Source organism: Ursus arctos, unplaced genomic scaffold, assembly GCF_023065955.2.
Source record: "Ursus arctos isolate Adak ecotype North America unplaced genomic scaffold, UrsArc2.0 scaffold_22, whole genome shotgun sequence".
Classification (NCBI taxonomy): domain Eukaryota; kingdom Metazoa; phylum Chordata; class Mammalia; order Carnivora; family Ursidae; genus Ursus; species Ursus arctos.
In genome coordinates this window covers 62,016,172-62,038,322 of record NW_026622897.1, presented here as the reverse complement: position 1 = coordinate 62,038,322, position 22,151 = coordinate 62,016,172, and the positions used below count along the sequence as shown (strand labels likewise).

The following is a 22,151-nucleotide window of genomic DNA, read 5'->3' as shown; positions in this document are numbered from 1 at the left end:
GCTTTCTCTCTTGGTTTCCATACACTGGTGCTCCCGATTTCCCTCATATCCAGACTGCCTCTTCTCAGTCTCCTTTGTTGCCCGCACTTTCCCTTAGTTAGTATCTGTCCTCAACTTTCACGCGTCCGGAAAAAGCAGGTTTCTTTGCCATAACGTCTGAGTTCGAATTCCGACTTTCCTACTTACAAACCGAGCTCCTAAGTTATTTAACTTACCTCAGCCTCTATAGTCTGATCTGCGGAGAGAGGACCCCGCTCTGGATCATCACCCGAAATGCAGTCCTTGTACACGGAACCTGTACTTCCCATTGGCATTATGGATTGGTGGGCACAAATTGGAATTCCAGGCCCGGAAACCCATTCCCTATCACAAGAATGTCAAAACTCAAAACAGTAAGATGCTCTTCAAAATATTTATTAACCATATAAAACCTAACAATATGAACTATGATATAAATGTTCCTTGAGGTATTTTTCTTCATGGGCTGGAGTGGCCGAGGTTTCTTAGACTCTTAGTTTAATGTAGTTTGGACAGAACATGTCATCTTTTCCTGGTAAATCTTCCTAGAGCATACATAGATATTTTTCCTTATTCCAGAGACCTTTGAACTGCATTGAAAATTAGGGTCATCTGCCACAAAGAAAAAAAAAGTTCAATGATGTTCAGATGAATGCTTCTCAAAGTTTTTAAAAGCTAAGTGTTGGGAAAGGCGCAGTTTCAATGATGTCTTACTCCTCCATTTTTATAAAAATCTACCTTGCTGAGCTTCTGAGAAATTTCTAACAATACAACCGGATTTGCAGGAAAAACTTCTAGATCCACTCACTGCAATGTCAAATCAGTTTCAGTGATGCTTTTTACAGTTATACAAAGGCCTCAAAATACTGAATGAGGCAGTTTCCTCCGAATTCCTAGTTCCAGGCTTCACTTATGATTTTCACAATATCCAAAACACATCCAAAATTCTTTTTTGATCCCTCCTCCTTATTGATTGCTTTAATTGGCCTTTAAAAATTTCACACATAAAAATAGGGATGCAACCACTTATTTGATCTGTTGGCTCAAGTCAGGGAGATGCTTTGTGGAGATGAATTGGGAAGGAAGAAAACTACTCTAATGTCAGGACGCTGCTGCTTTAAACAATTAGGACACAGCTGAAAGCAAGACCCAAATTCAGCCGTTAGCAATATTTTAAATGCCATTATTTCTTGACCTCTGGAACAGAGTGAAAACCAAAGCTTCAGAACTGGCTCTTTGAGACATTAGCTCCCCAGTTAAAGGGGGCTGTCTTGGATTTGTGGCAAGTTAAAGGTAAGGCAACAATTTCATTTGCAGTCAACTGCTATGTATGATTTCTCCCACCTGCCTGCATAGTCAATATTTAAAATTTTTCTTCCTTAAGTCAGCTTTCCAAAACAGTAGTTTTATCAATGTTAGTTATCTGTCTCAAACAGTAACAGGCCCTTGCATTTTAACTTTTCTGGAAAATTCTTCAATGCTTCTAAATTAGCTCTTGTAGCTTCCTCCTGATGTTATGCTAACAAGTTCTCATTCTATTATATAAAAACAAAAACCGTTCAGTGTACAGTGCTCCCATCTAATGAAATTCCTATTCTCTTGTGTCTGTCCACAAGGGTCGTAGTTCAGGCCCTCTTTAATCTTACCCTGAGTCAGTACAGTGGCTTTGAAACCACTCTAAATATAATTCCCTGGATCTACTCACGGCTCTACCACCAGCATCTTCCCAAGCGATGTAATTGTCCTTTATCACTCTACCTGCAGAATCCCCCCAACATAGCACTTACCACATTTTATTGTCATTTTATGTTTACATGGGTCGCCTTTATTTTATCCTGAGTACTGAGGGGCAAAGACTATCTCTAACAGGTCTTGGTCTACCACTTAGCACACAGAATGCATTCAATCTAAGTATCCTGTGGTAAATATGAGCCCAACTCTATCAGCTTAGATGGTTTAAGAATTCCTTCTTAGAAAACCAATTTTTTTCCTACTTAATCTAATATTCTTAAACAATATGTGAAAAATTTACTGCAAGTATCAACTTGAAAAATGCCTGATTTTTTTCTTTGAAGCTAGTGCACTAGAAAAATGCACCTTAGTGACTTTGAGTGGCCCTAAGGTACACCAATTACACTTTTTAGTTTTGTCTTCAGTGACTCCTGAAACGTGTTACTATTCCAGCCTCTGCGGCTTGTTTTCTCACCCCCACCTATCAGCGTCTTTATCTAATTTATCCGTCTCTACAAAGTCCTCTCACACCTCTAAAATGTGCTTTTTAACATGCCATTGGCTTAAAAGCTAAAGTAATTAAGCTTATTAGAAATGTTTATAGTGGGAAGAAATAGACCCTAGTCAACAGAAATTATGTACCCATGATCAAAAAGCACAAGGATCTTGTGAAATCCCTTTTTTGGGGGGGAGGGGCATCCATTTTTAAGCTCTAAGGCCTTTGCTGCTTACTCTGGTTCTAATCTATATTAGAAAAAGATGTTACATAGAATTAGCACTATTTATCACTTAAATTTGCACTCTCAATTCTTAAAAAATTCAGCCCAGTTGAGTTACAACCTCACTTTAAAGCTCTTGTGTGACTCAGCTCAAATTAGAAAGTTGAGTCATTACAACCACTTAATAATCTATATTATCCTATATTTCTAGATCAAATGCATAATATGATATGTGATGTACAAATATTAAATAAATACTTAGAGTGACAAAGAACATTTATGGTTGATGGGCAAATTTTTCTCCAGTTACAAAATGTAACTGATGTAGCCTAAAGCTCATCATTAAATGTTTCCTATTCTATCAAAAATGTGCTCTCTTTTAGTACTTTATATACATTACACTCTAAATGTTAAAATGTAGTGATCCTAGAGATAAAATAGAAAACAGGCATCACAAAGATTTAGACATTTAAGGTAAGCTCAGAGTGACTTTTAATATGCCAATCAATGTTAATAAAACACAAGTCAAAAAGACAAGTGCAAACATGTTTTAAACCAAAATTAATAGGAAAACAAACAATAGACAAGTTCTATGTTTTTGTTTTTTGCAATGTCTGGTTAGCCAGTATTATTAGTCAAATGGCTTATCATTGATAAAATGTATTCTGTGAAAAGCTTGGAATAGTCAGAAGTCATTCTGGCATTTCAAACAGCTATGTACACTATCACCAAGATTAGTTTATATACACAAATATTGAAGAGAAACCGGGCAAAACATTTAAAAACAGACTAACAATACAATCAAGTACAAAACTTGGGGAGAGGGAGGGAACATTTTAAAAAAGAGTCAGGGAAGGGCATTATCAGGAAAAATTACAAAACCAGTAATAATTATACTACATTAATACAGCAATCCGAAAGGGAAAAAAAGGTGCATTACTCCAATGCACTAGCTTCAAAGTTCAAAGAAAAAAAGGCAAACAGCTGCTTGTCATCAAGAGCAGCTACATATTTCACATAATTGTTTTCCAAAAAAGCCTATTAACAACAATGATTGTTTAATGCTACAATTTTACAGCAAAGACAAAACTAAAATAGCAGCAGATTCACAAGGCAATACTTCCACAGAATTATCATTCCATGGTTCATGCAGTGCCTACAAAGTGCTCCCAGTTGGATATACAAGTATAATTCACAATTAAAAAAAAAGAAATAGAAGATTGACACACAGGTACGTTGAAGGCTGAGTAGTACTGAGTCTCTTAGCATTTCCCTTTTCAAAGGGAGAATATGTTTGTAATAAAGCCCCTGAGTCCCTTTTACAGGTCACTACAGGGAAAGACACCTTTTATTACAATGCAACAGCAAACTATAAGCAGCACACCACCACAGTGGTTAACCCTGGAAAGGCTGGTGTAACATCCAACAGTGACTGACATCCTACAGAAGACAGACTAGTGAGACTAGACGAAAGCCTGATAGAGCACTGGTCAAAATACAGCTTTCAACTGTAATTCACAAATAAAAATCCTAAAAGGTATTTCAGTAAAACTACTGATACCGATTGAGAAAATAATTGCAAGCTGGATTCTAGCAGTGATTTCAACCTAGCTTCCTCTTGTCACAGTTTTTGTGGGGAGGTGGGAAATGAGTAGTTCAGTATATGGTAAGGCTGACAGAGCGGTTCATTTTCTTTCCAATAAGTCGAGATGTTCTATTACTCTGGGTGGTGGACCTAGTGGTCATCCGATCAGTGAAGAGTGCTCTTTCCTCAGCTGCAGCTTTTGCCATCTGAGCTTTCTTGAGTTCTCTAAGAACATAAAAATAGGAAACAAGACTTTTCACCTGTTGTATTATCCTAGGAAGGGACCCTAAGAGGACTAACACGAACTATATTATCAGCTGGGAGAACTTAGCATGCCATCATTATCCTAAGATACAACTGAGGAAAGAAATCACAGTCTGAAACTTTAGCTTGTGCTAAAACAACTTAAATCTAAGAAAAGATTTTGTTTTGTGCTCTCAGAATTAAAGTATCACATACACTTGGACCCAAGTAATAAAGATGCTAGTAATGACTTTGAGTTGTGATGAAAAACATTTTCAAACAGAACTCTTAATTTGTACGGTGAAAAAATATCTTTAAATAGAGCTGAAAGGAAACTTCTACTTCCTATTCGTATGAACTACGGTGGCTATCAAACTAGTGGCAAATAAACCTTTTACATTTCAAGTCAGTTTTGTTAGGTTAAAATCAGCAACAAGGCAAATGAATTAGAATTATCATTCCAATCAGTTTTCTGAAATGTCAAAGGTCATTCAGACAAAATATGACACTTATCTACTAACTTAATTGATGTTAATTTAATCCTTCCATAAAATATTACAAGAATGAAGGAAACTGTTAATTTATGGTGAGAGTTTAACGGGAGGGGGGGGGCCTGTACAGGCTCACTTAGCTTTTGCTACAATTTAGGGATTGGGGATTAATACCACTTGCAAGTACATGCCAGTCTTAAAAATTTTTAAGTCCATAATTTCAAGGTTTAAGAACACAAAGAAATAGGTCACAAATACTAATTTAAGGCAGAAATCCCCAAATTTTAACTTAACATACCAAACCATTACAGCCTTCACTGACAGAAAACCTAAATCATTGATCATTAAAATTTGAGAATGAAAATGAGAAAGTTAAAACATTCCAAAAAACTCTCACTTACTTCTGCAAAAGTGAATTTTTGAATTTTTCAGCATTCAATTCTATTCGTAATTGTTCTGCACTTTTTCTAGAAGCAGACAGCAATACTGAATGCTTTACCAGTGCCATTGCTGAAGGTCTTCTCTCTGGATCTGGATGAATCATAACCTTAGAAAGAGAAGTAAAATTAAGGTAAAGACATGTAATTTAATAAAATATATCAATAAAAAGTGCTTCATATACAAAAAATGCTCACTTTTAGCAACTCTGTAAACTCCTGGGAAAGCACTTGGGGAATCCGAGGTAATCTACCCTGTCTGATTTCATGCCATTGGTCTCCATTTCTGGGAAGAGGTTCAGCACCAGCAGCACATACCACTGTGAGGGCAAGGGCAAAAATATCCGCTTTTGGTAGATGGGTATAGTTCTGTAAAATTAAAAACAATTTTTTAAAAAAGGAATATAAAAATAGCCAAAATAAAGTATAATTACACTTCAGTGATGACATAGGTGAGAAATAAGACTAAATTAAAATGTCCAATGCCATATTTAACCTTTAAAACCTATTCAGAGAATAAGTTAAATTTGAGGAGCTTTTTTAAATCACAAATACATACATACTCTGGGAGGGAAGTGGTAAATATATTTCTAAAAGTAAATGCCTTCTCTTTTTCACTAGTCCAGTTCAACTCAGAATAAACTCCTATCCTGGGACATTCATATGAACACAGGAAACACACATACATTGACAAGTTATAAATACGCATACACATATAAAAAGAACAACTGGAGCACGCAATTTATTTGTTCTACTTACTCTACTTTCATTCCAAACTCTTACCAGGAAATATTTTGTCAGGCTTTTTTTTTGGTCACGCTTTTCCAAACAGTACTATTAACTATATGCTGTAATTTATTTAATCGTTCCTTTACTGCTAAACATTTCAATTTATTTGTATATGAATATTTCTGTGGGAGAGACTCCTAGAAATGGAAATTCTGGGTCAAAGGGTACAGGATTTTAAAACATTGATCGATACAAATACTTTGGTCTAAAAGGCTATGCCATTTTACAGTCCCACCAGTAGTATATAAGAACTTCTTTTACAACTCCATCATTGTTGAATATTATTAATCTTTGCCTTTACTGAATTTCGTTAGATTAAATATCCCCAGCTGATACTTTAGGCTTTCTTTACCACTTTACCAGTTATTAGCTTAAAATTTTAATATGTCTGCATTGTTACAAAGCAAACAGCATTATTAAAGAAAAAAAAAAACCTACCTCCTGCAAAACCTCATTTGCAAGAAAACGGCTATCACCCTCTTCAACTTGCGGACTAGAGATCCTTGTTACATGTCCAAGATCACCTATAAGTATTGAAAAAAATAGTCAAGAGTTAAATAGCCTTTTACTTTATTTTAAGACAATAATCTGGTTATCTTTCTTTCTTACCTATTTTAAACATAACTTTGTTGGATGCCCAGTCATCTTCATCTCCTTCTTCAGAGGCAGCATTTGGGATTGAGGTTCGAGATATGAAAATATTACCTGTCAAACAGTTACTTAGGTCAGAGGCACTAACAAGTAATAGTGTAACCAAAATTCATAAACAAAGCCATACATCAGAATCATCCCAAAAGCTTTCAAACACATAGATTTTTGTACGTTCTAGCCCCAAACCCAATGAGAATAAGAATCTCTGGGGACAGGAAATGGGGCTGCATTTTCTGAGGAACATATTTTCTGGCCTAGTACTTATCTTTGAACACTTGGAAACCACTTCATTAGACCCTTGTCATCTACACATTGATCTTTGGTTTTAACTACATAGAAACAATACAAGAAAGGCAATAATGTACTAATCTGTGATGCTTCCAAATCATACATTTTAACCTAATGCTATGGGCTGGTATGAAAAGTACAAGTAATGTAACTTTTAAGTTTGGCTGACCATACAGTATCTCCATCCCAATGTGCCTTTGTGGTTCATCTCTGCTCTACACACACTTTTCTTCTTCAAATTCAGGTGAGTTCATGATTAACGTAAGTTTCAGTAACCGATTTCATTTTAATAGTTTTACCAATGTAATACTGAGTTTATAAATGTTACACTTCATTTAAGTCATCTTTCCAATTTCACTTTATTTATAGGATAATTTATTTTTCAATGGTATTTGTAAATTTGAAATTTTAAAACTTCACAAGCCTTAATATTTTCAACTTTTGTACTTGTAAGGGTCTACTTAAAACAAGATATGAGTGAGGATAGGCAAACCTTACTCACTCCTATTTACTGTCATCAGTCCAAATATTATTTTTCCCCTTTTGAAAATAAAAATTTTAGTGAGTTATTAACATACAGATAAATTCTTCACATAACTTATAAGATTAAAGTAACTTGTGTAAATGATTTAAATTTTCACGAATCACGCATTTTCATAGACAAAAACAAAAACAAAAAACCTTCATTAAATTCAACTTAGAAACACCTAGCCTAAAATTCATACTTCAATTCATCAACCTGTTAAACTTCCAATTTATAGGAAACATATGGGAAAAAGGAGTAAGATAAATGATGCAAGGGTGCAACCAGTCAAATCCAGAAGAAAGGACATCTTACAAGCCAAAGTCCATATGAATATTTATTTTTTTAAGGTAGAAGAAGGGTAAAACCTGAAGAAAAAAAAAAAAAAAAGAATAGAAGCAGATGGGGTGCATGGTTGTGAAAATGGATACTAGTTTGGACAAGTAAACCATAAGGACTTGGGTGACCTGGGAAAACTTTTAATATGATCTAGGTATTAGAAGAGATGAAAATTTACTTAAACAAAAAGATAGAGTTGACTTATAACAAGTTTTAAAATAGTGTGTACATTATGAGGTTATTTTAATAAAAGGAGAGGGATGTGCACTAAGATGTTACTGCAGCACTCACTGGCACCTTTTTAATGCAAGATAATCATGCTGCATGTGCCGTTCGTTTTCTGAATAATGCAGTAACACTTTCATGATATAAAGGCTAGAAATACCACCATGTTTGCATAGCACTTAAGTTTCCAAAAACATTTTCATATATTTCATTTTATTCTAACAACCCTGTTAGAACAAGCATTATTTTTGTAATTATGGTTCTATAGCCTAATAGAAGAGAGGGGCTTTAAATAACAGGTTCTTGTCTCCCCATCAGAGTCCATAAGAAGTCCCCATCAGGCTTCCATAAGATGCAGCAAATTTTTCCAACTTTTAATAAAAATGAATTGTCTCAAATATTTTGGAATAACAAGAGAAGAGGTGAATGGAAATCATAAAACAATATAAATATGTGGCTCAAAGGTCTTTTATTTTTATTTTATTTTATTTTCCCAAAGATCTTTTAAAACTAATAATGAAGAAACATAGTAAGATGTACATGTTTTTATATTGTTTTAATGAAATCATTTATTCTCTATAACAATAAAGAACACAGGTCCGAGAATTTGTAATACTTACTAGGCTTTATATCCATATGAACCAAAGACATCGAATGAATATACCTCAAGCCCCGGCCGACTTGCAAAAGGAGATCCTTCAACTCTGCTTCTGTAAAGTAACTCATGCTTCTATAGTTTTCACTTATGGCATCAGCTAAACTGCCACCTGACAAACATGGGAAAAATTAGCAATTTCCTCTTCGTAAGATCTTATTTCTCTTCCCTCCATCTTTACTTAGTGGCCACAAACTCAACAAAGAAAGTAGCATTTTATACGACCTATTCTCTTTCCTGCTTGTGAAATCAAAATTATTTATTCTTTCAATAAGTAATATACTCAAATGGGTATAAAATATAATGTAAAGTCTGTTTCATTCATATACCCCAGCATCCTACCTGGTTCTTTTTCCCAGAATAAACCTGTGTTATTGGTTTCTTATATATTCTTTTCAACTCCTTTTCATACGAATGATAACATGTTTTCATTATCTTGAAGATCAGTCTTTACTGGTGCGCAGACTGCCCTACTCTGTCTTGTGTCTGCAGACCCCACTGTATAACTGAAGAGTAATGCGCTAACCAGTCTCCTAATTGGTGAACATGCTCAAATAATTTCCAAGTCTTTGCCACTATATACTACAGTCTAAGGAATAACTTTGTACATTGGTCATTTCACACATATTTAACATATCTCATAGAACCAAATTGCTGGTTTAATGGGCATATACAGGGGCGCCTTGGTTGAGTGTCTGACTCTTGGTTTCGGCTCAGGTCATTACCTTGGGGTTGTGGGATCGAGCCCTCCGCTGGCACTCAGTGCAGTGTCTGCTTGTCCCTCTCCCTCTGCTCCTCTCCACACCCCACCCTCCTGCTCGCACACATGCTCTAATAAATAAAATCCTTTTAAAAAAAATAAAGGGTGTATACAGTCATAAAACAATACTAATATGTGGCTCAAGTATGTGTGTGAAATACTATCTCATATATAGAATATATTTTTATAGCCAAGAGGAACATTTCTCTATTTATCCTTCTACGAAACAGCTTAGGGTTGGTATTCACACCATCAGTGCCAAAACTTCACTGCCTGTGAAAATTCACATAAAAGAAGTAACAGTGTATTCGGTTTCTGATTTCAAAATGGCTGGTACTTAAATTCTGCTAGCAAGTGCCTTATGTGAATCTGGGGCTTTGGAAGACAAATCTGGGGCAATTTTACTTACACGTACAATGCACACACACACATACACACACACAGAGTTCCCCATAGAGAAGGCTGTACCAGTTTATACACCCAGCATTAATGTATGAGAATAACTGTTTTCCCACACCCTTGACAAGTCTATAAATTTTATAGGTAAAAACCACTATTTGAGTAGTTTTAACTTATACTACTTTTACTATGAGAATAAAACCTGCTTTTATAGGATCAGTCAAATCAACCGGCTCATTTGTTTATACTTCAAAAAACTTTGTAAGTTTATACTTTAAGTTTTATTAAAAACACTGTAAGTTTATAACTTATCTCAGGAAAAGAGGAGTTATGTAAAACAAAATAAAAGTCATAAACCAAAACAAACCACATCTGTTTAAAGCTTAGTTAGGAATAATGAAATCAGAGCCAGGGTAATTAAATCAGGAAGGTATATTGATATGTTTAGTCAGGAAAGGAGGTCCTACAATTTGAATAAGACTAGGTAGCAAAATGTCCAATGTGTTTTAAAAATAAAATCACACACCTCGATATTTTAGGCTTAAGTATATTCTCCATACCTAACTTGTACAAATCTTGAACTGCAGGAAAAAGAGGGCTCTAGAAGGGAGGTCAATAAACGGGTTTGAAGTCCTAGTCCAAGTTTAGTAAGATAGAATACGACTCCATTTTAGTGGATCTACCAACTATAGGTAGGCCAGTTCCTTCTACTTCACCGCTGAAAGGCAGGGAAGTGAGAAGAGCAAGACACTCATCTGATATTCCAGGTTCTCCTCCCTTACGCATCAACATTTTTCCACACTTGTTTACCAGGGGTAAAAATTTCAGTCTATAACCAAACGAAGACAAAAGGCTTAAAATGCAAATGATTGAGATAATAAGGAAACTTAGTCATGATAAAGGACATCAGTTAATCACCATATATAAATGCAATGATAGTAGAATCATTTCCCTGTGAAACTGTGGAAAAGGATCTGAAGATCAGGCCTATTATTAGGACATTCAAAGCTTTATGTGGAGAGAAGAATGGTGGCAAAAGGAAACAGAAGAGCTCACGAATGTATCTAGATAGCCTCATTTCCTTTCATCTAAACAGAACAGACAACTATACTAAGAAGCAACCCTGTTTCACACAGGTCTATTTATTTTTTAAAGATCTGTATATTCTTTAAGTGTTTTATACTGTTCCAAAATAATAAACTGTTTCAAAATACTATTTTATAATCTAACTGTATTACAAGACAAGGTTTTTTTGTTTTGTTTTGTTTTGTTTAGGTCAAGGTCTTTATAATCTGAGAGGGTAGCAAGTCAACTCACTCCTCCCTATCTCCCTAGGCCCAAAGGTTTCTCAAAATCATCTGAATTACACAACCACATATTTATTTGGTGGACTGGTACAAATCTGTGATCCCTGGAGTGCTACTGAAATACTTGTTAAGAAGACCAGCCACATCAACAAGGTGAAAGGGAGAAAAAAACTGGAAGATGTCATCTAGCAAACACTGAGTGGAAAAGAGATGGTCAAACTAGCCTATGGTAAGTGCAGTAACTGAAAAATGAAGGTTAAGAAACGGATTAGTCCACAAGGTCATGAGATATAGCTACATAAATATTCTGATGATATGAATAGAAACATTTCAAGAGATGTGTGAAACAAATTAGCAGCAATGCTGTATACTGAGCATTTAGTTCTTTCAGGTACAGAGAATTAATATAATGACAACTCAACGAAACGTTACGTGTGAGAAATGGATCTTTTCTGTTTTGTTCAATGTTTTTAAACACTGAAAATGTGAATCCACTACCTACACACTTATTTATTCACAAGACTTCGAGGAAAAAATAATGAGAATCAAAAAAAATAAGTAACACAAACAAATCTTTGCTATCACCTCCTACCTGCTCGATAAATTCTAAATTCTGTAATACTCACAGAAGATATACAGAAATGGAAATCAAGCATATATAAAGATTCACCTATTTAATAACAGGTACTTACAAGAATCAAAATTGAGACCAGGGTTTTGATAAAGGTTTAATGAAGAAGGGGGGGAACCAAGCTGGTCCTTGAGGGACTTGTTGAAATTGAAAGCTCTCCAGAGGTCCAAAGCTGAACCTCTACAGATGCTTGTTTCATTGGTTTTGGGGGAAAATGAGGGAGAGAGGCACAGCTAGAGAACTAAAAGCATAACTTAAAAGTGTGAGTGGATTCTAGTGGTAAACTAGGTTGGAGAAACAGGAATGGGGGCAAGATTATAGAATACTTTGAACAAATGGCTGAAGTTAGAACAATGGAAAGTCGCTACCACTTTATGAGTAACCAGTATCAGTTTAAACAGCACATAAAATGAAATGGAAAGGGAAGGCTAAATGCATTGAACCTACATTATGAACTACCACACCCCACATACGCTATGCTATATGCTAGGGATACCAAAATATATATGGCAAGACCACAGTCCTTTCAAGATCAGTTTGACTAACAGGCACACCACCATGCACAATTCTACTACTGAGGTAAAAGGGACAAGGTTTTCAAGCTTTACTTAATATCCAGGTAAGCGATGAACTTGAAACTCCTGTTAGTCTTCTTGAATTTATAAAAGATTTATGCTCTTTTTGAATTTATAAGAGATAAAAGAGACAGAATTAGAACAGGATTTCAGATAAAAACTATTTCCTCAGTGTTAATTTTTTTGAGCTCACAAGTTTGTAAGAGAACCAATACATTACTCACCATTACAGTATTCATTCTGTATAAGCATATGATCGTCTTCGGCCCACGCAGAGAAGTATCGAACTACGTGGGAATGCTGTCCCAGCACTGCGTGGGCATAGACTTCCCTCAGGGCGTTCTGCCTGGAAGTGTGAAAGTGATAGAATGGTAAATCATTTTTATTCAAGCCTAAACTGAACTAATTTATCTGAAACTTCAGAAGAGAAACTTAATTTCTGTTATCTATCATTATGCTGAAGGATAATTTGCTTAAGAGAAATGGGGTTAAGACTCTGTATCAGATTTATCTAAAGGCTTTTACATTAAAGAAGAATGTTAGTTACAAAGAAGGAACCTTGCTGGCCCTAGGACTCGGGAAAAATGAAACTCCATTTTACTGTGAATTCATGGATACTACCAGAAAAAAGTAATTTAAGTTAGGTTCCAAAATCAGACTACTCAGATAATTTTACCAAGTCCAATAAGAATTAATGGCACAAAACGAAAAAGATCTGATTAAATTAGTATAGCTTCTCAAAAGTGAGAGAATTAATTTCAGTGCTTGATTATGTAAAACCTTAATGTTTGCAACACCAGAGGGAATAAAAGGGCAAAAGACAAAATTTTTAATACATACTCATCAACAGAGCCAGCCAATGGCTTTTTTGATCGCTTAATGGCATAAATGCATCCATCCAGCCTCTTCACACACTTAAACACAGAACCAAATTCTCCAGAGCCAATTTTCTCTAGCTCATGAAATTCTGTTGTATACCGTGACTTCATATTGCTTTCAGTAATTGTAATTCTCTGTAATAAAAAAGTGTATCCATATACATAATACAAAGATATGAAAATGATTTTTTGCTATGATGACAGCACTACGTGTGAAATTTAAAAACCATTATATCTTATGTTTTAATGGATATTTAATATGTATATATGGTAACCTGTTAAGAAGTAAAAAATTTCAGAAACAATAAAAAGAAAATAAAAAGCTATTTACTTTAGCAGGTCTTGTTTCATCTTCGAACTCATAATCACTGGCTTCCATGTCTTCACCACAAGAACTGAAAAACAGTATGTATTTTTCCATTAGTAGATCTGACAGACACATCCACTAGAGATCCAAAACTTTACCTGACAGGTGTACAGTGAAATTGCATTTTAATGACTAAAAACACACAAGAAAGGGCACCTGGGTGGCTCAGTCAGTTAAGCGTTTGCCATCAGCTGGGGTCATGATCCCAGGGTCCTGGGATTGAGTCGGGTGGACACTGAGCTCCCTGCTCAGTGGGGAGTCTGCTTTTCCCTCTGTCCCTCCCCCCACTTGTGCTTGTGCGAGCGCCTGCTCTCTCTCAAAAATAAATAAAATCTTAAAAAAAAAACCAGGTAAGAAAGCACTTAATTTTATAATCATGAGATATAGCTCAGCTGATGAAAATGCTGTCCCTGATGAAATGTGCTCATTAACTACAAGCCAACACCACCACACGTATCAAAATTAAAGTCTTTCTAAATCAACTCTCTCGGCCTGCCTCATTTTTTACACCAGCAGATTTTCTACAAGCTATCTAGGCTTTTTATTCCTTCCTGTTTCACACCACTACTTTTCCACAGCTGATTACTTTCCACCTACCTCTCCTGGAAAGTGGGTGCTAGCAACAGAAAAATTTCAGAGTATAAACTTCCATGTCATTCAGATGAAATTAAATTTTGATAAGTACCACAGACCAATCTTGAGTGGTTGGGGACCAAGCTGTGGAATACTAAAAAACTTACTCATTCCAATGTGTTCGCTTTCTTCTACGACATTGTCCTGAGGAATGAAGTAACACAGAATCTGGGGTAAAAGGATTAATATTCACTTGAGGAGTCTGTCGCATGTCAAATTCCCTTCTTCCTGATTTTTCTGTATCCATGAATAGAGAACCACCACGGAGTTTAACAGAGCTGGAATCGATCCCTCGAGCTTTGGAGAGCAAACTCTAGGTAGGACAGGAAAAAAAATTGTTTAGTATCCAAGTCCTATAGACAGCCTTCTCAACCCAACCTTCAACAACAAGCCTTTCACGTGTCTGATGGTGTAGATGAAAGCAACACACAAGCCTCTGTCACATCTCAAGCCAAACAAACCGGGGTAGCAGTCTGAAAGGTGGATACCAACCACCTGCTCCGAAAAAGACAGCCACATAAAATAGGTCTCTGACCCTAAAGAGAGTAGGAATGCAAACTAAAATTAAGTTTATTCTAGAGTCTAAAAGTTAACAAAACCTTTCATTCCATCTAAAAATAGAAAGCAGTCAGGGAGCCCCAAAAGAGCTCCCTTCCCCCCATCCAAATAGGGCTTTGAAAAACCACCTCCGGCGGACTCCTCCCCTCACTTCCAGAGGGATCATGCCTTGGGCAAGTCCCTAATAAACAGTAACGCTCAAAACACCCACTTCTTCGTGAGGTTTACGACCGACCGCACTGAAAGGGACTCAAAAATGCGATACTTGTCTCAATTTCGTGACGGGTCCGTTTTAAAATCTGCTGCTACTTTTGAAGTTCCAGAAGTCGTCGTCTGCATCCTCCCCTGCTCCTCAACAAACAGGTGCTGAACACCTCCTTCACTGTGATAGGTTATCAGCAATAAGAAAGCACAAGGGTTCAAGGAAGCCCACCAATGATGGCTTTTAACAGTTGGATGTCCCTAATCGTTACCCTCGGGCTGACCACACATGGGCACTGCACACGAAAGGGTGTAAACAAACGCTTACCCGAGAAATAGCACGTACGGACAGAAGCTTAAATGCTACCCTGTTAAGGAGTCTTAAGACTGCAAATGCTTGGAAGGCCAGCCTTTTCTCCCAAGTCGAAGCGCAGTCTCCCTCCATACCTCAAACTTAACCCCTTAGGGCCACATGACACGAAACGATAAGCGCCAGGAATTTTTTTTAACCGAACTCCTGCGTGCGCCGCCCAAATTACAGGGCCCAGCACTGCGTTTAAAAGGCACCATATGGCTCCGGCGCTCGGGAGTGTCAGGTGGCCGGGCCAGCACCACTTCGACAGCCTTCCAAAGCCCGTATCAGCGCCACACTCCGGGCTGACACGGTCGGGAGGGCCCCAGGTCGACGGGCGTGAAATCATCAGCCACCTGGACGGCGCCGATCAGCCCCTTTGAAAGATGAAGAAGTTCCAGAAGAGGCCCATTGTTCAGTTACATAATCTCAACGGACAACTTCTGGGCAGGGCCAAAAAGAGGGGCTGCCAACTTTTTGTTGCGGCTCCGGGAACGAGTGGGGGTGCGGCCGGGCGGTTATGTAACCGAACCCGGGCAGCGCCGCGCTCAGCTCCCGGCGCCGCGGCCTTTTTAAAAGGCTGGGCGGGCGCGGGCTCAGGGCGCCCGGGCCCCGCGTCCTCACCTTGGGCGTGTGCGGCGTGTCGAAGAGCCGCAGCTTGCGGAAGGTCTTGTGCGGCGGGGTGCCGGGGTGGTCCGGCCGCGGCGAGCAGGGGCCCTCGCTAGTCCGGCGCGCCCCGCAGCCGCGCGGGGACGCGTCCCCCGCGCCGCCGCAGCGCACCGGCGAGAACGAGCTGCCCAGGAAGTAGGCGGCTGCCGGCGACTTGACCGGCGACGAGGAGCCGAAACCCTCCTCCTCCCACGAGTCGCCCTCGGCCCCGCCGCCTGGCGCGTCCGCGCCCGGACAGGCGCCCCGCAGCAACATGTCCTCCTCCAGCTCCCCGGGGCTGCCGGGGGCCGGGCCGGGCGAGCGGCGGCGCTCGGGCCCGGGCTCGGTGGGGCTACGCGCGGGCGGCAGCGGCGAGTCGGGCTCTTGAAAGGCCGAGTCCTCCCCCGTGCTGTGGCCGCTGCCCTCCTCCTCTTCCTCCTCCTCCTCCTCACAGTCGCTGCAGGGCGAGAAGATCAGCTTCTGCCTCAAAGCGCAGGAAGCCCCGGGGCGGCGGGGCGGCGGCGGCTGCTGCCGGCTCAGGAAGCTCATCGCGCCCCTGGGGCCGGGGCCGAGGACCGGGGGGCCGGAGCCCGCGGAGTCCAGGACGCGGACGGCCCAGGGGGCGGGTCCGCCACGTGCGACTGGGCGCGCCTGGTCGCCGCGGCGGCGGACCTGCGCGGTGGCGGGCTGCGGCTCCGGAGCGCTCGGGGCCGCGGGCGGCGGAGGCGGTAGCGGTGGCAGCGGCGTGGACTGTCCGGCAGAGGCGGGGCGGCCTGAGCACCGAGGTTGGGGTCTCCGCAGGTCCAGCCGCAGGTTCGGGCTCCGCGGCTTCCCGCGACCGTTAACCACGTGAGTGCCCGACCCACCAATCCCCGCCCAGCCCCGGGTTTGAAAAAAAAGGAGGGCGCGACGTAGCCCGCGGGGGAGGGAGTCAACTACGCGATTTTGGCGCGAACCCGCTGGCTCCGCCCCCTCTCCGCCGCCAGGCCTGGGCGGGCGCGGCGCCGCGGGCCTATGAGGGAGCCGGATTTCTGCGAGCAGGCCGGGCGCCGCCCGGTCGGGGCGGGCGGGGAGACGAGGCGGCCCTCTGGGAGGGGCGAAGGGCGCTGGGTCTGCTGGGCCGAGCCGAACGCCCGCCTGGAGGAGACCTGCGCGCGGTCTCTCAGGCGCTCTGGGGTGTGAGGTGGGGCTGGGGAACACTTCTGGCCCCGTCGGGGTCGGAGCGCGAGCGGGGAACCACCGTAGCCCTGGGGCTCTGTCCCGGGAGTGCGGCGTCCGGTCCCGCGTCCCTTGGTGCGGGCCACTGGGGCGTTGTGGGCGTGGCTGCGGGCCGTCGCGGTCCCGCGTAGAGGTGTGAGCCGGAAACGGTGACTCGGGCCTCAGGAGCTCTGCGAACTGGTCGGGTTGCGTCGGGTGGACGCCGAAGTCAGCGAGAAGGCCAACGCACGAGAGCTCGCGGCCGGGACGCCGGCTCTGCAGCCCCGGTTTCCCCGCAGGGTGGCTCTTAGCGTCGGTGTGTCTCCGGCGCGGGGGCGGCCCCTCCCCCACGTCCTGGCCGGAGTGAAGAGCCCGGCAGCGCGGCGGCCCCGGCGCCAAACCCGCGCCCGCGGCGCAGCCCGGGTGTTTATGTTGGTTCGCCAGCACGTGGGCAGGTTGGCGACGGCCGCGGCACACCTCGCCGCAGACTTCAGCGCAGCTCAGAAAGGATTCCTCCAGTACTCCCACCAAATGGTGGTTTCATCCGCCCTTTATTGTCGCACAGACACATTTCTTGCGATTTTTCAGTTGTAAATAACCCCGTGATGAATAGTCTAACTTCTCGTGTGGTTTTTTTTTTCTCTGTTGTTTGAGGATTTAGGGGTTTTTTTAGGAAAGATTCATAGAAGTGAGAATTACTGGGTCACAGGATATAAACTGCCAAACTGACCTCCAGAAAAAAAACATTTACATTCTCATTAACAGTGGATTAGAGTACACGGCTCATGAATTCTGGATGTAAGTGGATATTTAATGTTTGTTAATGTAATTTTGTTGTTTTGATACATATCGTCAGACAGTTTTCATGTGCCAGTGGTCATTTATATTTTTCTTTTGCCTGATTTTTTTATTGTAGCACTTTATGAATATTAACGCTTTGCCATATATGTTGTTCCAACACTTTTCAAAGGCTAAACTCAAGCTGCATTTTTAACAGTGGAAACACGTTTTAATACTTATCACATGGGTAATTCTCTGAGATCACATAACTGAAGATGCAGTGAAGGGTAAACAGCTCCTCTCCAGATATTTGCTAACTGATATATGTGTCTTTTTTGCATGTTAATCCAAATTCAATGTTAAGCTCTTGCAAGACAAGAACTCTATCTACCCTTTTGTATGTTTAAAAGAGAGGCATTCTCTGATCCCTGGTGGCCAAAGCCAAGGAATGGTTTTTAGCACTCTCCCCCCAACACCTCCTCTCCTTCACTCCTGATGGCAAATATAATTCTTTGATATGCATAGTTGGCCATATTGAGTTGATTTTCTCAATTTCATGTGAGTGTAAATAAAAACAACTTGAGAAAACTACTTTTTATTGATCTTTAACATGAGTCGTATGTAAAAATAGTGTTTCCTAAGTAAACTTTAAAGCCCTGTAGATAAGATAACCTCTCCCCAACTAGAATGTTCCTCAGCCCCTCCTATATAGGAATTGTGTATCCTCCTCTGTTGCTGTCCGTGCAAGCTCACAACCCCCCTTCACTCTTTCACAACACCATGCTTTATCCCCCTAACAGGCTTATATCTATCTCAGAGTGTGTTGATTGTTTACTACTATCCCCTTCTAGAAAATGAGTTCCCTGAGTGTAGGGACGTTTTCTATTTTGCTTATTGCAGTGTTCTAACGTGGCTTAGGTGCTCAATATCTTCTGAATGACAATAGAGGCCTTATTAAAATATTGGGTGATTGGTTTATTTTTCTCTCTCAATATAAAATTCAAATGGTACAGAAGTCTCCTGACTACCCTGTATGGCCCATTCTTGGAGGTAAACACTGCCACCTGTCTGCTTCCCTAAACTGAGAGGTCCTTGAAGTAGGCTGGAGCAAAAGGGCCTGGCTTCTGAGTGGGAGGGGAAGAGATCCTGGTACACAGCCCCAGTACTTTGAATTCTTGGCGCCCAGGCCCACCCACGGAATGGGAGAGGTAAATTTCCATCGAATGTGCAGAATGACTGGAGGAAAGAAGGGATTTCTTTAAAAGTTGGAAACAAGACTCAGTGGTAGAACCATTTCTTCTATAAAACCTTTCCTTAATTTTCTCCACTTCTAGGTAAAAGAGACACTGTGCACCAGGTTTTCCACCACACCTGTAATGGACTATGTAAGCACTCTGTGTTTACTTGTCTGGCTTCCCTTCCACCCAGGGCTGAGATCAAGTTTTGTCTTTAGAGCTCCAGCCACCACCTATGTGCCTTGGCCCCTGAGAAGGTACTTAACAAATGTTTCTGGAATAAAAATCTGTGTTCTTTAAAACAAAAGTACCAAAATGAGTAAGAAACCCAGGCCCTACCTCCTCCAGCTGACAACATGGCACAGTGTTATGGTTTAACTGCAGCAGTGTCCTAACTGAAATTCTAAATGATTGTTCTGATTTTTTTAAATTTCATGCTCCTCCAAGTATGGGACTAACTGGACTGGAGGGGTGGGGTTACGCCCACCTGCCCTAGGGCATATCTAATTCAAATTTCCTGTTCTTTCTCCACCCACTGTTTTTCCTAACTGTAATGTTGCTAGGCAACTTTTGCAGAATCCACAAGTTTGTGGTAATGTTGTAATAACTGAGTAAAAATCTTGCCTCTAGGTGTTGGGAGAACAAACTTAACCAGTTTATCCCTTTAGACAGATGACTTAGCAAGTATAAGGCTTTAATACCACTATTGTTGGTGCATTCACCTTTTTTAGCAGCAAAATAAGCAAGATTCCTGCCCTGAAGATTTATAATTGAGATTCCTAAATCATGCTCTCAAATACTTTTAATACAGACAAGCACATAAATACATATGCATATTCTTATTAACTTAAGCCTTGTACTTTTGAATGAAAGATCCTTTAGAACTAGTAACTAATTTTTCACAGTCTGTGGGAGTGTTTCATAAAAATAGTAGGCTTTACCCAAAGCTGAATCTTTTCTAGTTTATGCTTTTGATTCTGGGGAAATAATAACTCTCTCTAAACAAGTGCCTGCTCTGATAGATTTCTAATTTTTTTTAAGATCGTATTTATTTATTCTAGAGAGAGAGAGCATGTGGGAGCTGGGAGGAGGGGCAGAGGGGGAGGGACAGAATCTCAAAAGACTCTGAGTGCTGAGCGTGGAGCCCGATCTGGGGCTGGATCTTACAGCTCTGAGATCATGACCTGAGCCAAAACCAAGAGTTAGGTGCTTAACCAACTGAGCCATCCGGGCATTCCTAGATTTCTAAATTTTTTTTAAAAAAAGAAGCCAGGGGCAACTGAGTGACTCAGTTTAAGTGTCTGCCTTCGGCTCAGGCCATGATCTCGGGGTCCTAGCATCGAGCCCTGTATCAGGCTCCCTGCTCAGCAGGGAGTCTTCTTCTCCCTCTCCCCCAGCCCCCCACTTGTGCTCTCTCTGTCTCTTTCTCTCGCTCTCTCTCAAATAAATAAAAAATTTAAAAAAATAAAAAGTCTTAAATGTGAGACTAATGTTGTCCCTTACAAATAGTGTTGAATAAAAGTTGTGTTGATTTTAATTATACCAGTGTTATTTGAGAATAATCCATACTTGTCAATGGCTTTATAGTCAGTAAATGTAACATGTAACTCCTGATGTCCCCAAAATAAGTTTGCTTAATATGGATAGACAGTTGAGATTGTGTACAACCGGTGAGGATAATCAAATCAGCACAGAAATAGTGCAGGGGCGCCTGGGTGGCACAGCGGTTAAGTGTCTGCCTTCGGCTCAGGGCGTGATCCCGGCGTTATGGGATCGATCCCCACTCAGGCTTCTCCTCTAGGAGCCTGCTTCTTCCTCTCCCACTCCCCCTACTTGTGTTCCCTCTCTCGCTGGCTGTCTCTCTCTCTCTGTCGAATAAATAAAAAAAAATCTTAAAAAAAAAAAAGAAATAGTGCAGCTGACCCTTGAACAACATGGGGGGGAGGGGTGACCCCTCACAGTCAAAAATCAGCGGGTAACTTCTGACTCCCCCAAAACTTAATACTAATAGCCTACTGTTGACTAGAAGCTTTACTGATAACATAAACAATTAACTCATATTTTATATGCTATGTGTATCATATATCATCTTCTTACAATAAAGTAAGCTAGAGTAAAGAAAACGTTATTAAGAAAATTGTAAGGGAGGGATGCCTGGGTGGCTCGGTTGAACGTCAGACTCCTGATTTTGGGCTCAGGTCATAATCTCGGGGTCCTGGGATTGAGCCCTGCGTTGGACTCTGCACTGAGCATGGAGTCTACTTATCTCTCTACATCTGCTTCTCCCCCCACTTGTGCTCTATTTCTAAAATAAATAAATAAAATCTTAAAAAAAAAAAAAAAGAAAATTGGAGGGGTGCCTGTGTGGCTCAGTTGGTTAAGCGTCTGTCTTCAGCTCAGGTCATGATCCTGGGGTCCTGGGATCAAGCACCGCATCGGGCTCCGTGCTCTGTGGGGAGCCTGCTTCTCCCTCTCCCTCTGCCTGCTGCTTCCTCTGCTTGTGCTCTCTCTGTCAAGTAGATAAATAAAATCTTTAAAAAAAATTGCAAGGGAAAATACATTTCCAGTACATACTGTATTAATAGGAAAAAAAATCCATGTATTAGTGGACCTGCCCAATTCAAACCCATGTGGTTCAAGGGTCAACTGTATTGATATCATAAGAACTTGAGAAGTATAATTCAGGAAAAGTGGCCAGCTGAAAGCTTGTATTTTAATGAAATAAACATTACTTCTTGCCATGCTTAATTAATCTTTAAAGACTAGTAACATACTATTTCTATTTATCCTTTTAATGTTTGTATCCGGTAGATCAAGGGCACATTTCATTATATCCTTCAGGTATGGATTATATCAATTATATGGACTACAGACAAAAAGTTTGAGGACTTAAGACTCTCATTCAGTTTTTGCTTAGGGTCTTCAGCTATGACAGA

The 22,151-nt window shown here is 40.6% G+C and overlaps 1 protein-coding gene across 3 annotated transcripts; it reads right to left on the bottom strand.

Moving 5' to 3' along the window:
- Positions 1 to 2,943: 2,943 nt before the first annotated feature.
- Positions 2,944 to 16,860, bottom strand: WEE1 (WEE1 G2 checkpoint kinase). Of its 3 annotated transcripts, none has more exons than XM_026486070.4 (11): positions 15,980 to 16,860; positions 14,352 to 14,557; positions 13,576 to 13,639; positions 13,207 to 13,379; positions 12,591 to 12,712; positions 8,660 to 8,806; positions 6,623 to 6,718; positions 6,452 to 6,537; positions 5,423 to 5,593; positions 5,189 to 5,334; positions 2,944 to 4,278 (listed from the first exon to the last, which is right to left on the bottom strand). In XM_026486070.4, exons 1-11 carry the CDS (start codon positions 16,550 to 16,552, stop codon positions 4,125 to 4,127), a joined length of 1,938 nt encoding a protein of 645 aa, XP_026341855.1. In that variant the 5' UTR covers positions 16,553 to 16,860; the 3' UTR covers positions 2,944 to 4,124. The 3 variants fall into 3 exon arrangements, with proteins under 3 accessions (XP_026341855.1, XP_048073017.1, XP_057172849.1); XM_048217060.2 differs by lacking the exon at positions 15,980 to 16,860 and adding an exon at positions 15,332 to 15,937; XM_057316866.1 differs by lacking the exon at positions 15,980 to 16,860 and adding an exon at positions 15,068 to 15,325.
- Between the last annotated feature and the right edge of the window lie 5,291 nt (positions 16,861 to 22,151).

Bases quoted from the DNA above. Each gene is read 5' to 3' on its own strand.
- WEE1 (XM_026486070.4), bottom strand. From the start codon at position 16,552: ATGAGCTTCCTGAGCCGGCAGCAGCCGCCGCCGCCCCGCCGCCCCGGG. The intron at 14,558-15,979 runs GTGAGGACGCGG...TGTCCTACCTAG, and splicing joins ACACGCCGCACACGCCCAAG to AGTTTGCTCTCCAAAGCTCG. The intron at 8,807-12,590 runs GTGAGTAATGTA...CATGTTTGTCAG, and splicing joins ACAGAATGAATACTGTAATG to GTGGCAGTTTAGCTGATGCC.